The 16,628-nt window shown below is 45.9% G+C and overlaps 1 protein-coding gene across 6 annotated transcripts in view; it reads left to right on the top strand.

The window, feature by feature from the left end:
* LOC103614031 (protein spire homolog 1-like) overlaps positions 1 to 16,628 on the top strand; it is a 31,313-nt gene that overhangs the window by 13,347 nt on the left and 1,338 nt on the right. For 3 of the 6 annotated variants that reach the window (XM_017731952.1, XM_017731951.1, XM_017731950.1), the window contains 5 exons: positions 396 to 527; positions 1,842 to 1,906; positions 2,750 to 2,777; positions 3,188 to 3,330; positions 4,472 to 5,363. In XM_017731952.1, coding sequence (XP_017587441.1) covers positions 396 to 527; positions 1,842 to 1,906; positions 2,750 to 2,777; positions 3,188 to 3,330; positions 4,472 to 4,643 — 540 coding nt within the window. In that variant the 3' untranslated portion in view covers positions 4,644 to 5,363. Of the gene's footprint in view, positions 1 to 395; positions 528 to 1,841; positions 1,907 to 2,749; positions 3,331 to 4,471; positions 5,364 to 16,628 lie in introns of those variants that run through there. The other 3 variants (XM_017731953.1, XM_017731954.1, XM_017731956.1) reach the window with 3 other exon arrangements.

Here is a 16,628-nt window from a genome sequence, read left to right as displayed (position 1 = left end):
ATTATGGTCTCACCCTATTCTGCCCTGACAAAGTGTGCTGTGCTCTTGTCTCTTTCTTTCCTTCTGCATCCCTCCTTGCCCAACCTTGGTAAGTCTCTGAGCTCTCTGACACCTCTTGTATCCAGGAGGGGCCAAGGTGGCATCTGTTCTGTGGCCTGTTCCAAAAGGTAAAATGTCTCAAAGGAATCTGCTTGAAAACTGCAGCAACCACTCACATCCCTGTAGTAGTTTTTCTGCTAGTATTGTCAAAGAGTCACCTGATAGTCCCCATCACAAGCAAAATAGGTTTTCGGAGAAAAATGCTCCTGATCCTTTGGGACCCAGTTTTAAGGTGACCTCCCCAAACAGCTGCTTTCTTCAACTTGATCTGATGTTTAACTTCTGTCTTTCAATAGGACTGTCCCTTTCCTACCAAGTGGCCATCACCAACCATTGTTGAGCTGATTGGAACCAGATATGCAATGATGGTGCTGGAAGGGCAAGGCCTCTTCCAAGGAGGTAGTGATGGTGTCTTTCCAAGAGCAAAGGTATGTTTCTTCTCCTTTTCTTTGTGCTGCCCTTGCCTTTTCAAAAGCTGGCAGGTTTCATGGCCCTCAGTGATGAACTGCAGAGGTGCCCTCTGTCTCAACTTATCCTATTCATAACAGCTGATCTGAGTTTGGCCCTAGGCTGGAAAAATTTTTTAGTATTTATGCAGTGATGGCTTCTAATCCATTTTAAACTGTGTAAATTGCCTAGAAAGTAGCCCAACATTTGCTTGTTGCTTCTTGTCTGATTTCCATGTGAGGAGAGCTGACTGCCAAGACCATTGGTCAGCTCTGAAATCCCGAAGTAAATAGTTGGGATTTGGTACTGCTAAACAGTGAAACGAAGGCTTTTGACTCAGGCTCCCACACCCGAGTTGTGCTGACTCAAACCACCTTGGCAATTGGACATGAAGGCTAAGAAGATGAGGGGCACAGGGAAGGAGCTGTAGCTCAGGACTGTTGGCTGTTCATGTTTCTTGACTCCTGGCTTATCCCCTGAGTCTCCTTTAGAGAGGGGGTGTTGCAACCACCCCTCCAGAGCAGATGTCCTGAGTACAGGCCCTTTGCAACACAGATGTGAGGAAGCCTGTGCTTCTTGGCTTTTGGGTCATTTTCTTGCCCTCATTTATTTAGCAGTATGGACAAGAGTCAAAGGCTCTACTAGCAGAGCTATGCTACTTCCACAAGCTATCTGACGCTCCTGAGACTGAATCCTTGTTTTCTTCTCACCTCACTGACCCTGCTTTAACTTGCCTGCTGTATGACTATTCTAAAATGGCTTTCTTACCCCCTGCTGTTTTTTCAGCTTTCTCAAGTTCTACTTCTCAAGATAATATCACTTTGACTGCCAGCTGTGTATGAATGTGCTCTTTTTTAGAAAGTCCAGGCAACTCATCAGCTTCCTTATGACTCATTTTTTGCTTCAGGATTGAATTCAAATTTGCCCTGATTTAATCTCTTTGGGATTGCTGCAGTCTACCTCAAAGAATGTCTCTCTTCTCTCTCTTAACTAGCTACTGTTACACTCTTGCACAATACAGCTATTGTTTGCTCAAGAGCCTTTTTTTAAACTCCTGTTGTCTGGCAGCTGCCCCAAACCTCTGCATTATAAAAACACTGGCCTACAAGTAAGAATTTTTTTGCCTTTTTAGCTTTTAATTCCTGTGTCTTTGCTATCATTTATTGGACCTCTGTTATTGTATATGAATATAAAGCCTTTAGAAGGTTTATGTGCTTGCTCTTTGGCAGGCAGTGGATCCTGTTGGTACAAAGATATTTCCCATTTGCATTCACAAATAACTTTCCTTTCCACAGATCTGTTTCAGCTGCCATAAGCAGATGTTTCTTAAGTGGCCTTACAACTGTTACCTCTGCAGCAGGTGAGCTGATATAAAAGAAAAAAACGAGGAGAGAGAAAAGAGTGAAAGAACAGTGCTGAGAATTTTCAGTATTCATTGGTTGTACTACTGGATAGGAACGGGTTGCTGAACCCTTCAGCTTTGCCTTACTGCACAAGCCAGGCTGAAGTGTCTACAGCTGGGGAGGATGTGGAAAGTCTTGTCTCTGAAGTAGTATCTCAGTTTTAACTCTTAGTATTAAGTCAGCAATAGCAAATTTCCTGTGCCAGTATTAAATTAATTTCTCTGAGATCAACCTCTGCATTTTGCTCTAAAGGTTTGATATAACTTCAGCCAAGGGCTTGAACAGGTTCTGGGGGAGGGTCTACACCAGAATCTTCTGTTGAGGACTGAAAAAGAGAACTCCAGACCTTGTGACTGGGGAAGGACTTGAGCCTACTTGTATCCACTTACTTGTCAGAGGCTTTCTGTTCACGGGAGAGTGAGAGAGGAACTTCAGGCTCATTAAGGCTCACTTAAATCTATTTGAAGGGGTTGTGAAGCACTGAATTGATTATAAGCAGCAAGTAAACAACCACTGGAAATTGAGTAACTGTCTGGTGGTAGTGCTGGGTGAAGTGTAATGAGCATTTGCAGATAAAGTCTTGAAGCTATGGATGTTGACACATTTCAGATGATTTAAACTACCAGAAATAGGAAGGCTGGCAATCTGAATAGGGGACTTCTCAGCTTGCTCACTTTGCCATCAAGTGATTCTGCCACAATCATGAGTTCAGACTTACTTGGGAATGTCACCTGTAGCTGCAATATTGGTATCTGCTGAGCTTTACTCAAATGATGATGCTGGAGACTTTTTTCTTTCAGGGTTGTCTGCTGTGACTGCTGCGTTAAGGCAAGTCTAGTCTTTACAACAGCATATGGGATTTTTACATTTTCTGCTTTCCCTCCTCCTCACCTAGTCCTCAGAAGCTTTCCTTCATCCCACTGATACCTCAAATCTACCCTCTAGCTAGTTTCTAAGAAAATAGAAGAGGGAATAGTATGAGGTGTAAAAGTAGCCAGGGTGACACAGATATCTCTTGTCATACTCAGCTAAAACAACTCTGGTTCTTCTTTCTTTCATCCTGTGTAAAGTGGTTGGGATTACACTGTGCTCTATTTATACAAGGGTCAGAAAGTTCACTGCATTAATGTCTACCTTTTAAGTGCACCAATAAATCAATTGCATGGCATGCAAATTGTCTTGCTAAGGAGGAGGATGTGTTTCCCTGAGAACTCAGGTGACTTGTGTTGTGATTCTAGATGTCAATGCCCTTCAGAACATGTGTACATCTCCCACTTCAGTTCCTAAAATTTTTGAGACTCTCCAGAGAGGAGGACCCAGCTACTCAAGAGCAGAAGAGCTCCGAGTTGCTACATGAAATAGAACACTGGCAGTATTTTGGGTAAGTTGGGACGGGGTTGTTCTGTTTTTGCTTTGAAAGATGTCACCAGTTACTTATGCAAAGCTACAAACATGCAGACAGCAGTATGTAGTATTGGGCTGGTCTGCTGAATGTTCTGGTTTTAGCCACTGCTCTACCTAGGCTACAGTTCTCTGGAAGTATTGTGGATTTTAGATGACCAAAAGGGAGGAAGTGTAGCTGCTCTGAAATGCGTTTTCCTTTTTAACTAACAGGCTTGTGACATGGATTTAGAAGTGTCTATATTAATGCAGACATAGAAGGCTCCTTGCAATACCTTCATAGTATGAGGATTTCCAGACCCCATCACATTCTATCCCCCACAGCTGGAGGTCTGTCACTACAACCCAGAAGTAGCCACTTTCTACCTAGGCATGAAATGTCCCAGTTGTGGCTCAGGTATAACTGACTGAAGAGTGATGCCACACATGGTTTCTTGGTCCCTCCACACACATACAGACCCTTTCCTTTTGTCCCCAGAAAACGAATTATTCCAAAAAGAGCTTTCGACAATTCTGGGTGAAAAAGACAGACAACATGCATATAAGACTGAAAACATACATTATCTCTTCTTTATGTTCTCTTCTTTCCAAAGCAGTAAAATTTTCTACTGGGGGAAGCAATACCTTCTTTTTGGTCTTCTGAAGCCATTCTTTAATGTAGCCAGAATAAAGACACAGCAGTTTCTGGTTCTAAGGCTTGTACTTCAGTTGCCGAAAATCAGGAGCAGTGTTCATTACTGAAGTTGACTGCATGGGGCAGGCAGTAGTTTGGTCTGTGTTGTAATGCAAATGCTGCAGAAGAGGCCTGAGAGACTGCATTACTGTCACACTGCAGGATGGCCAAAAAATGTCCTACTGCACGAGGATGCAGCCATAACCTTGGACCAGACACAGATATCCATTAGCCCTTTGGCTGACACACTGTCAATAGAGAGAAGGTGTCAGTAAGGGAAGCTGTTCTGGTGCTTTTTAGCCTTCCTAAGTGGTGCTGATGGCTCTTTTGAACCTGTGCATTTGGCTAAATCACTTAGCAGCCTGGGAGAAGGGTGGAAGAGCACCATGCCCTCTAACAGAATCCTGGGTCAGCTTTCCTGCTTTTGTTGTTCCCTCTCCCCCTCCAGTGTACCCGTTGTTTTGGAGCCCCGTTGCCTAGCACAGCCGCTGTGCTGTTACACAGGGGCCATGGCAGACTGGCTGACTGCAGACATCTGTACACGGTGTGAGCAATATCTGTTGAATATGGCTTCCAGTCAACAGCACAGCATCCCTCTCAGGAGAATTTCCTGGACTTGAACCAAACTGGAACGATTCTACCATACATTTCTCCTGTCACTTGTTATGTACCTGAAATAAATGAAACAGCTTTATGCACCTACTGACATAAAGGCCTGAATAAAAGACCTCCCTGCTGGTTAGTCTAAGCAGGAAGCACAGTTAGTATTTCTGTATTGTGAAGTATTCTAAAGCTTTGTGGGTTTTAGAACTGTTTTATTCTTTTTATGTGTCTTGGGAAAAATAAATGTTGAAGCACTATCACGCCTTTGGCATTTCTTTCTTTGCACCTGCAGTTGTCATTGTTCTGTGGCACTGTTTGCATTCATTGCTGAGCAGACTTCATTTAATGTACTGAGCAGAGAGAAACTTCAAACCAAAACCCCCATTTCTGAGAGGCTTGGAAAGTGGAGTTCTCAGTTATGCAATCACATCACCATGCAGATTGCAAACACTCCTTCCTCATAACTCAGTGTTGAAGCTCACTGCTTTGATGCATGTAGTGATGGCTGCTCTGTCTGCTTGCATCAGGAAGCAGATTTGGTTTAGGAAGCTTGTTTTGGTTTTTGTCTGTGCAATATCGTGCTTTGTCACCAGAGCTTTCTGTGCATCTCACAGATATACCTATTATATCTCAATGCTGTCATCAGCTGAGGGGCACAGGGTTGTTCTTGAGAGATTCTTGCTCATTGTCTTGGCCTTAAGCATTTGCCCTGGAATAAACTGGACTATTGCAACATTTCATGGATTTTTTTTGTGTGTTTAAAACAAAAAGAGATACTTGATAGTATATTTATTGATCCCTAGCACTTGCCTTAATGGGAAGGGATGTGGGGCCTGATGGAGTTTGCCTTGGCAATTTTTGCAGGGCCTGGATAGACAGTGTTGAAGGATACAATGGACCTGTAGCTGGAATGAGTCATGCTGAAGAAGATAATGGCTGGGAAGGCCAGTTCTAGGTAGAGGAGAAGGGGAAGAAAAACATGTTCAAGCTGAGCCCAAGGTCTGCATCCAAACTGCCACGAGGGTCAATATCTCCAGCTGACTTGCACTGGCCTGACTCTGTTTCCTCCCAGCTGCCTGTCTGCAAGCTCGTGCCTACTTGCAGGTTTGGGCAAGCTCTGCAAGTAAATGAATGTGGGGAAGCTGGAGCTTGTGCTTCCTTTTGGAGCAAGTTCAAGTGTTCCTCTTCCTTCAGTCAATTAGGAGGGGTGCAGCCTGCCTGTCCAGGTCCTCTTCTCCATGTGCCAATTGCTGGTGCTTCTGGGAAGCACATCCTTATCAGGCAGGTGGGCTCCTTGCAGGCTGCAGGGAATGGCAGCCAAGCCACAGGTGTGCTTGCTGGCAGGATGGGCACAGTGTGGGGCCAGGGGCGTGAGGCGCTCTGGGATGCTTGCTGAGTGCGGTAGTTTAGAGAGAGCCAGAAATGAGCTAAGATCAGCCTGCTTGGAGTAATGTGTAAGGCCAAAATGCTGCTCAGAGCTGGGGTGCAGCAGCAGGGAGAGAAGGTGTCTGTATGGCACTAAGGTAGACTTCAGTTCACCTGCGGAGCAAAGGTAGTTCTAGGTTCTGTCTCTTGCGCATCTGCTGCGGGGTCACAGGGGCTTGTTTCACTGCCTTTCCCTTTCCCTGCCTTGGGACCATGACAGGGGTGATGAAATGCCCTCACTTGCAGAACAGACAGGCAAAGCGGTGGGGGAGTTTGTGCTATCCCTGTCCATCCCTGATGTAGCATGCTGCTGGGATAACCCCTGTTCCCGTCATTCCTCTCCACGGCACTGGTTGCAGTGGCCGCGGGACGGTGACAGTAACACCTCTGTCCCCTGTGCCCGAGTGCCATCTGGGCCTTCTGCACCCCGGCTGAGCCGGGACACCTCCTGTCCGCCTGGGGGCAGCCGCGGGCCGCGCCGCCCAGAGCCGGGGAGGCGCGGTGGGGATTATCTCAAAGATAGCAGCGATTGACCTCAAAAATAACAGAGATTTTACCGTCCTCGTTTATTTTTATTTAATTTTGTCCGTCCCGTGGCACTTCCCCAAGCCGGGGAAGATCCCACTGGCAGACAGGGCCTGGGTGACGGCCAGGACTCCCCAGTGGGAAGGCGAGGGTGAGGGGGAAGGTGAGGGCGCGTGGGTCAGAGACAGCTGGGACAGAGACACAGCAACACAAAAAGGGGGTTTGAGGTGGAGGGGAGAGGCGGGAGAGGCCTGGCTGCAGTAACATCGTGTGGCTGTCAGAGTAGTTTGGCGTTTGCTGCTTGAAACCAGCTGGGGAAACACGCTCTGGTGGAATCACAAAATGGCTTGGGTTGGAAAGGACCTTAAAGAACATCTCATTCCAACCCTCTGCCGTGGGCAGGGACACGTTCCACTAGACCAGGTTGCTCCAAGCCCCGTCCAGGCTGGCCTTGAACACTTCCAAAGGAGGGCCACGAGGATGGTGAACGGTCTGGAGGGGAAGCCTTATGAGGAGTGGCTGAGGTCACTTGGAACAAACCTACTTGAACAACCTCATGCAGGGCACCGCTGCCAGCACCTTCTTGTCCAGGTTAAAGCTGGCTTTGAGTGGGGTTTCACCCTACATTTGATCCAGTTTGGCTTAATTGTTTTGCTTTGTTTTATTATAAAGGACAAACATAAGGACTTTCATTTGACACATGAAATAAAACCATAGATGCAATGTTGGGCAGGATTAGATTTAAAAGCTGTGTGGGCAAACTGGGGAAATGGTCTGGAAGAAACAGGAGGCAGTTGAATACAGAGAAGTGGAAGGTCATACACGTGAGCAATAATATGAACTCCCAGAGTACAGAGGAGGGAGTGATGGGTTAAGTAGCAATTCTTCATAAAAGGGATCAAAAGCTGAATGCAAGTCAGCTATGTCATGGTGTTGAGGTGATAGAAAATAAGTTAAGGGGAGATGTGGCGTAATTGGATCCAGCCCAGCAGAGAGCAGGGAGAACAAACGGAAATGGAGAAACCATTACCTACCAGGGAAGCCTGAAAGAACTGAAATTCTCTAACCCAAAGGAGGAGAGAACTGAAGATTTAAGCACATTAAAAGGCATAATAATTGCTCCTTCTCTGTGATGGAGGAGAGGAGAAAAAAAAAAAAAGAAAGAAGGCTTAAGTAACAGCAGGAAAGGCTCAATTTAGATGTTAGGAAAAACTTTCTAATGACAGGGATAATAAAGAATAGACTGCCTAGGGAGTGGAGAACTTTAAGATGAAGTTAAGCAACATCTGTCAGGGATGTCCGAGGTTTAGGTGATCCTGCTTGGGTTAGTGGAATGGACTGGTCTGACCTTTCAAGGTCCCTTTCAGCCTTAATTTTTCAGTGGTTCTGCGGGCTGACATTAATCTTCTTAATGGTATTTAAACAGTCAGCAGCTTCTCTTAAGTAACTGCTAGCAAGTCTCTTCTCTTGCCTGCGGTTTAAAATTAACTTAATTTCCATGCATCACTTTCGCCCTCCAGCTCCCAAGTCCTGCATAGCGAACCAGCAACTGAATTCCTTGACTGCTTGTTAGTACCTTCCTTGTGGCTCTGTAACTACACACAATAAAAAAGAAGGGATAGAAATGCTGCATGTTGGTGGCTATGCCACCAGTGTGAGGGTGCCCTCCTTTCCTGCATTTATATGCAGGAGATATGGTACCCCTCTTGGGATAGCCGGGTCTCACACATGGTAATTTCATTTTGTGCACTCCAGGGACCTGCCTTTCCATGTTGCCTGCAGCCTTCTGAGGGAGCTTGTCTTGCCCTGCCTCTGGCCGAGGCTGGCCTGTTTCTGAAAGGAATCATGTCAGACCACAGGTCTTCGCTGTTGGTTTGTCACAGGGGCCTGGAGCACAGTTCTTATGAGGAGCAGCTGAGGGAGCTGGGGGTGTTTAGCCTGGACAAGAGGAGGCTCAGGGAGGACCTTATCACACTCTACAACTACCAGAAAGGAGGCTGTAGCCAGGTGGGGGTTAGTCTCTTCTCCCAGGTAACAAGTAACAGGACAAGAGGAAATCACCAGGAGAGGTTTAGATTGGATATGATGAAAAATTTCTTCACTGAAAGGGTTGTCTAGCCCTGGAATGGGCTGCCGAGGGAAGGGGCAGAGTCACCGTCCCTGGAAGTGTTCAAAAACCCTGTGGATGTGGCACTTGGGGACATGGTTTAATGGTGAACATGGTGGTGCTGGGTTAATGGATGGATTCCATGATCCTAGAGGTGTTTTCTAACCTTAACAATTCTATGGTTCTATGATAAGTGTCCAAGCCCAGACACTGCCCAAGGTGTGTGGCATGTCTGTGTAACAATGTGTACAACAATAAGCGCTATAATTAATACATTGTCCACCAATGATGTCTCTTCAAATGGTTCAGACTCCAGAGAGAAGTCTGAAGTTGGCCCTGGGGCTGGGTCCCCTGAAGTTACTAATGAAGGTGAATTACATTTTTCATCTGCCAGCAACAGGGGAAGAGGGAGTGAAAAAGCCAGGCCACAATGAGCAGTATCTGGTCCTTGACTAGTGCTGTTGGAAAACAGGAGAGCTGGCGAGTGTGTCCTGAAGGCAGTGTGTCTGCAATTCCTTTGTTTTTTGCTTAAAACAGAAAAGATGGCATTTCCATAGCTGGGAAAAACTGTCCTGAAGGAGAGAGGGAACCACTGCCTGAAAGCCCTCACCTTTGGAAAATAACCCTCTACCAGGCACTGAGCTGCATGTATGGATGGTGAAGGGGTGACGCTGCTCAGTGTGACCATGAAAACTGGGTGGATATGGCACCAAGAGGATCAGAGCTAGGAGATCAGCGATAGAGGAGATAGCCATAAGCCAGAACAGGTTATCCCAAGTCAGGAAAACATGAGGTTTCCAAAACTTTGTTGCATACTCCTTAGTTATCTATCTAAACCAGAAAAGGTGACATTTCTATAGCTGAGAAAAATCATCCCTAATGAGAGAGAGGACCACAAATATCTGCCCACAGAGAAGCAGTCACAATTTCTCCTACTCATTCAGTGGTTTTAACCAGCCAAGATAATTGTGGGCCCGTTACATGGGCCTTCACATTTGCTTTTGTTAACAGAGCAAGATCTGTCTTATCTCTGTGTGACAAGCATTAGGAACGTTATTTCATATGTGTGAGTAACGTATAAAGAAACGGAGTGGCCACCACGGCAGCAGGTTGGAACACAGGGCCTTTCACTCTCAGCTCTGAGCTCCTTCTTGCAGACCGTGCTGCCAGCTCCCAGACGTGGCGGGGCTGTTATTTATACGCGTAATAAAAAGCCACCTGAATGCAGCTGGAGTCCTACCTTCGAGCAACATTAGCACGCCAGCGACTTTATTGACAGCTATTTCACTTTGCCTCTCCTGATGCTGGGAATGAGAGTTTCAGGTGTGCTCCCCTTTAAAAAAAGCACTGTGAAATATGCATATATTGAAGTGGGCTGTGCTTTTTTGGAGCCTATAACCCAAACTATATAGTAGCTGCTTTGTGCACAAATTTTACAATTCCGCTCCAATGAAAACGTATTTATCAGAACCACAACAGTATGAATCTGACTCATTAAATAAGACCTCATTTTTTTAAGGGAATGTTGGGAGTAATACAAATAGAGCAAGCTTATAAGGCCCTTGCAAGGTAAGGGTGAAGCAAGTTTACTCCTTAACTGCTGCAATTTGGTAGAGGTGTTTTTGGAAATGCTATAAAAACCATAACTGTCTTGAGATATTCTGAACACTGTTGTATCCCACAGGATTTGGGGAAAGGATGAGATTAGCCACCTAAATGTAAGTTTATTTGAACAAAGCAATTTATGTGAAATGCAGCGGGACTTTTCAAGATAAGAGAAAATCATGACCTTTTTCATTTTTTGCCCAGACACCTGGGAAACTCAGGACCAGCTACACTTGAGCACTCTGCATTTCAGGCTTTGCAAACTCAAAAGTTTCCCAAGTGAGGGGTGCTGCCAGCTGCAGTGAGCTTGATCTGTGCTTAGCGCTGGAGCCAGACGGAATGCTGACGCAGTATGGCTGCAGGCCTTTCTGCTGTTTTTACTCCGTGGAGTTTTTATGAGACCATATCTGTCAAACGTATGTGTGAAGATAAATCAAACAAGCACAGCCACGGCTCTTAAATAAATGTGAAATCTGAGTGGCTTCCACCAGCCCCTCGGTCCCTCCCCCTCGGCTGCCGTGTGTACTGAGTGTTTTATAGACACAAGACAGTGAAAGATGGCTGGTTAGGAGAAAGGGAAAGCAGTGGGGAGGCAACTCCAAGGGAAGGGGGTGATCTTGCAGGGGGAAGCAGAGAGCTACAAGATGGGTTTGGGGCTCATGCTGCTGAAATATTTGGGTCTGGAAAGAGCCTGGTTTGAATCTTGATGACTTTTGAAGAAGGAGAGACTCAACAAATTCCATCAGGGATGTGGTCTGATTGTTGTGATGGAATCCAAAATGCAATGAAGATGGGGATTCAGCAGAGCTGACAGGAAGGCACTCCATGCAGAAGTGTAATGAGATAGACCATGTTTGGAGTTAATGTTGTATGAGCACCACAAGGTTCCTGTACCTTGAATACCAAAGCATGAGAAGGACACCAAGCTTCTGCATGCCTCACAGCCTGTCTTCTCCTGGAAAATAAAATAATCTTAACCTGATCACCACTCACATTTTCTCACTATTCCCCAAATTGTTCTTCCTCCAGGAGAAGGGTGGTCCTTCCAAGGTCAGGGTTGAGGTTACTGACAGGTCAGGGAGGGCAAGGTCAGGCTTGAAGCTGACTCTCTGTACCAAAGCTGTCCCACATAGCAAGAGGGCCTTGCAGTTTCCAAAGCCATCAATCTCCTCCCCACTTTCACCAGCTATTCACCTCTCCCAGTTTTAAGTGGAAGAAAATACAGCCAACCTCTTCAAGTCCTTGTGTCGCGCCTCTGGGAGCTGAATTCCTGCTCTCGAGTGCTCAGTCACCGAAACAGAATAGCCAATATATCACTCCCATTGTTTTATTTGTGGGTTGAAGTTGGATCAATGTATCTGAAGGCTACTGTAACCAGGAAATTATTCTTCTGATTTCTGACAATGGGGCTGCTTCTGCCACCAAGAAAACATTTGTCACTTCTCCCTGGCTGCACTGGGGTTTGGCTGAAGGTGCTTGTTTGTCCTGGCACATAGGGAGGGCATCCTCGCCAAGGGGATGGGGACTCGGCAGGAGTCGAGGCTCATGAACCACGTGGTAGCAAAGTGTACAGTGCTGGTGCCAAGGGTGAAGCAGGAGGGGCTGTGCCATGTGCTCTGGACATGGCCTGGAAGGCAGGAGTGTGGGACGAAGATTATTTGACAAGTCTTCTACATCTGTGATAACACTGTGCCTCGCTCTATTTTTAATGCTGATTGACACTAGGAGAGGACTTGACCCAAAGGAATATAGTGTGCTGCACATAGCAGCTCTTATGGCAGCTCCTGGTCCTTCTATGTATATCACCAATGTTCAGCTGAATGAAAACCCTCAGAGATGGGTTTTGCCAGTAAAAACACACAAGGAAAGAGAATGCTGATGTACTAACAAGTGCATTTCTGATGAATTGCTAGTGCAATGCAAAATTATTATTAGCAATAATAAGCAATGCACATGAAACTGCCATTGAACAAATAATCTGTGAACACTCAGAAGGCCAGGAAAACACTTACAACTAATCTTTCTTTGAAAGTAAATGATTTAGATTGGATTTTGTGAGCTCATAGGGCCAGGTTGCTTTGTTGACGTGCTGGCGCTGTTACTTTCAATAAAATCTAAATCAGCCAGTTTGCATGAGTTGAAAATCTTATTCCAAGTTTTCTATTGATCATCAGAGTCATTATTAAAGCTAAATATTTAAGGGACTAGCTTTTAATTCACTATTGGAGTTGGGGTTTTTAAGAGTGTGCTGTAGGTCCTAGTGTATAGCAGATACATGCAGTTCCAAGTGATTCAGGGGGCACTTAGCAGCTGAAACGCTGAGTTTATACCGTCACGTGAGTGGGGAACAATTGTATTCTGATCCCAAATAACAGAAGCACAATTCAGAGGTCCCAAAGTGTCATCCTCTGCTGCCCTGTAGCCAGGGTAGGAACCTTGCTGAGATCAGGCTAGAGGTGCAGGTTGGCCTTGACATCTGCTGTCCTGGCTGTAGTGGGGAAGCCCCTCACGCTGGGATGTGTAACATGCCCTAAGGCACAGGCAGCACAGGCAGTGCTCAGGTGCCAGACCTGCCATCATTCTCTTTGCTTAGTCCAGAGGAGACAGGCACCAGTGGTGACACGGACCATGAAGGCGAAGCACTGGTGTGTCACCTCTTGCAGGCCTGTCCCTCCATTCCTGTCACCACAGGAGATGCTGGCTGCAGGGAGCTTCCTTCTACAGCAGCCATAGCTGCTTCCTCACCCCATCTCTCCAGTGGCACTGGGAGCAGCAAGCCCTACCTCCAGGCTTTTCAGTGGTCTCCTATCTAGCCTTGCACCCTTCACCTTCCCAGGACAAGGCTGGTCTGGATGGACACCTCCTGATCCTCAAGCATTCAGCAGCAGCTGCAGAAGTGCAGAAAGCTCAGTGACATCTGCTGCAGACGAGAGACTGAAAGGGGAGTAAGTGGAAACAGGTCCTGTGCAGAGGGAAAAGGAAGTTTTGGGGGGCAAACTGAGGAAGGAAGAAGGAGAAACATCCTAGTATTCCTCCGTTCCTGTCCTAGTAAATACTCCTAACAAGGCCTTCCATGTACAGTGGACCCTTCCCAACCCTTCCCCTCAGTCAAGTTCCCCCAGGAGAGATGCAGACTAAACCTAAACCTCTGCTCCCTCTCCAAACCCCTGAGGCAGGACACCGCTGTCATTGCTGACAGCTACCCAGCATTCTTGAAGCTCTCCCCTTAGGGAGGCTTCATGCCTGGACACTTTATGCATTGCCTCCATCTATTTGCCCTAACATTTTTGTGACATCAAGTTTGAACCTTTCTTCCTGCAGTTTAAGCCTGTTATTATTACTGAACCTCTCTGTTTTGGGCAGGTAGAAGTGACTGGTGTCTTTCTCCCCTTGTTGCAGTCTTTCTTGAACTTAAAGACTTGCTGTGCTTGTTATAGTTCTTCTTTTCTTAAGGCTAAACTTTACCAAAACTTTCAGATTTTCCTCCCAGATCATGTTCTCTAGACTCTGATGATGCTTCCTGGTTTTGTCTGGATTGTATTTAATTAGCCCACTTTTTTTTTTCTTTTTTCTTTTTCCAAGAGCATGGCACTGATGACAAACACTTCAGGTTTTAATCTGCATTAAACCTCAGCTCCAGTAGTTCCATGTCCATATTTGTGCAGTCAGTTATTCCTCAGTTTGGACCCTCGTATGGATTCCTACTACGTCCTTTCATTTTTTTCCCCCTGACGGTTTCTTGAATTTGTCAGGCTGTTGTTTGCTTTTTAAAAAAAATCTAATCCTGTCTTTGATGTCCCTGCAGATCCTTCCAGATTTGAGCACTCTGCAAATTTAATCATCTTTCTTCTAGTCCACAGTCCAAGTCACCAACAGACTGGAGTTGGAGACAGAGAGAGACCTGTACATCTCTGTTTAATAGGTTCCTGTCTGTGGAGAGTGAAGTCCTGCTCCCAGCCTCCTGAGTACCAGTGCTGTGTCTGCTCTGCAGTAGATAGACCACACATTCCTTGCTGGTTTATGAGAATTTCATGCAAGACAGTGTCAAAGGACCCACTCGAGTCAAGATACTGACATCTGCTTCTCCTTACTGGCCTGTGAGGTCTGTCTGCTTGTTTTAAAAGGAAATTAGATGGGTTTGTCAAGACCAGACTATTGGTTGTTACTCATCCCATTACATTCCAGTTTCTTACAAATAGCTTTTTTCATTACTAATTCCAGAATTTTTCCTGTAATTGAAATTGAATTAATTAGCCTATAATTCTACATCTCTTTTTCTTTTTTTTTCCCCCAAAGACTTCTGGATTTTAACTTCCCTGGCTTTTGCTATGCTTCTGTATTAATTCTTAGAAAATCAGCCTAGATTTCACTCTGTGAAGATGTCTTCTTTATGCTCAAGGTCAACAGTGGCATTCTAGTCAACCTATTCTTTTCTTGTACTTATATTCCTTTCTCTGCACTGGTGTAGAGCTTGCTTGGGCACAGTGTGTCTTGCTGCCTTCCTAGCCCAGCAACTAGCTGGGTGCAAAAAATCCCCTGAAGTCTGCTAGTTTCTTCCTGGCTCGATGGTTTGCAGGACACTTGTCAAGATGATGAGGCCCACACCTGGTGACCTGTAGGCCACCCTCTGCTGTTGATGCTCCTGTGTTCTCCCTGAGCTGTACTAGCTACTGAATTTTACCTGGCAGAAGTTCTGGGTCACTCACCTCAGCACTGGTGCCACCTTCTTTCTCTTTTTTTAGGTCTTGTCAGAAATTATTGGCATGAATAAGACAGCCACATCTCCTGCCACGCCCAGCAATTATCCATTCCAGCTACTCCACTGGAGAGGGAAGGAATACTGAGCACCACTGGCAAACTAAAGTCTCCCCACTCAGTTACTTTTCTTAGCCTTCAAAGTCAAGGTTAGATCTGCATTACCATACTGGCAGTGAAGTCCTAGTTGAAGCCAGCTTTGGATAATGTTTGCTCAGGTGTAGTATCTTGGAAGTGAAATCATTGCTGCTCCTTTCCCAGAAAATATAGTCATTGTTTGCCACATTTAATTAAGTTTCCCCCTCTGTTCACACAGCCTCCCCCACACAGATCTGAAGTTAGTTTTACTGTTTCCTCTCAGCCTTCTCCTTTGATCCTAAAGTAGCTGTCACCTCAGTACCTACAGCCCTTCCTTTCTCACCTTGGCCAGCATAAAATGTGTTTGTGTGTTAATGGCTTTCTCCTCGGGGCGGCTGACTCTTTACCAGTCAGCTGGATGCTGGATGAAATCATTCTCTCTGCTGCTTCAAATATGTCACACATCTATATTTCCCCGCCTGGGTTTTATGTTCCATCCCGACTTCATTCACAGGAAATGATTCTGTTTGAGTTCATTTTGTTTTGGAAAGTGAATCCGTTGCCAGGGGAATGTGAGAGATTTCCAGAGACTAGGTCCAAGTTTAGTGCAGGAAGGTGCTACACAGACTTTGCCACCCACAGCCTGCTGCTGCTGTGCTGCAAGAAGCTGTTTCTTTCTTACAGCCTCCTCAGCACCAGCCATACTCAAACCAACGTGTCTTGAGTTCTGTAGAGTCTCTGCTCTGGTCAGCTGTGTCTGTGACCTGCTGTCTCCACTTATCTGGCTTCTGTTAGCCATCTTGTCCTAGACCTGAACTAGAACTAACCCTCAGGTCTGCCCATCTGGGAAAAACCTGCTTCAGTAAACAGAGCTGTATTCCAGCAACTAAAGCAGGGCAGGAGCAAGCCTTCAGCTTACAGTGAAGAAAGTTTAAAATGGCAAAAAAAAAAACCAAACCCAAACCCACTTGACATAAATAAACTACAAAATAACCCCATGCTCAAGATCTAAGTGCAATTATGAGTAGTACCATTTTTAGACTGTTGGGATAAAGTTCTGCAACAAAAGTTATTAATAAAATGCTTTGCCACGAGTGTGGCTTCAATAGCGTGACTCAGAAACCTCAATCCAACGACAGCATGTCTGCTGTAGAGCCTAATATGGATGCTGCATTTGGCCATGCCACAGCAGGCTGGATTCAAAGTGCTGGATTAGCCTGATTAACCCAAAGTGCATTTTGTCTGATGTGCCGTCGAGTCAGTGCTGCTCAGCTCTGGTCCTGGGATGGGACAGATCAACAGGATCTGTCTCATGGGCATGATGTGTGAAGAGGGCTAATGGAGGAGAGGGCTGATTTGAGGAGGTCTGGAAGAGCAAACCTAGAAGGGAGGAGTGACTGTGTGTGAAGTGCCAGAGCAGAGTTGTGTGCAGTTACACACGCTGGGGATCCCCGTGTGCTCCCCCTCTGCTCCTCAGAGGTAAAACCTTACGCCGCTGTAATCAGTG

This window comes from Corvus brachyrhynchos, unplaced genomic scaffold (assembly GCF_000691975.1).
Source record: "Corvus brachyrhynchos isolate BGI_N302 unplaced genomic scaffold, ASM69197v1 scaffold3, whole genome shotgun sequence".
Lineage (NCBI taxonomy): Eukaryota > Metazoa > Chordata > Aves > Passeriformes > Corvidae > Corvus > Corvus brachyrhynchos.
The sequence above is the reverse complement of the archived record's forward strand: the minus strand, read 5'-3'. Positions and strand labels throughout refer to the sequence as shown.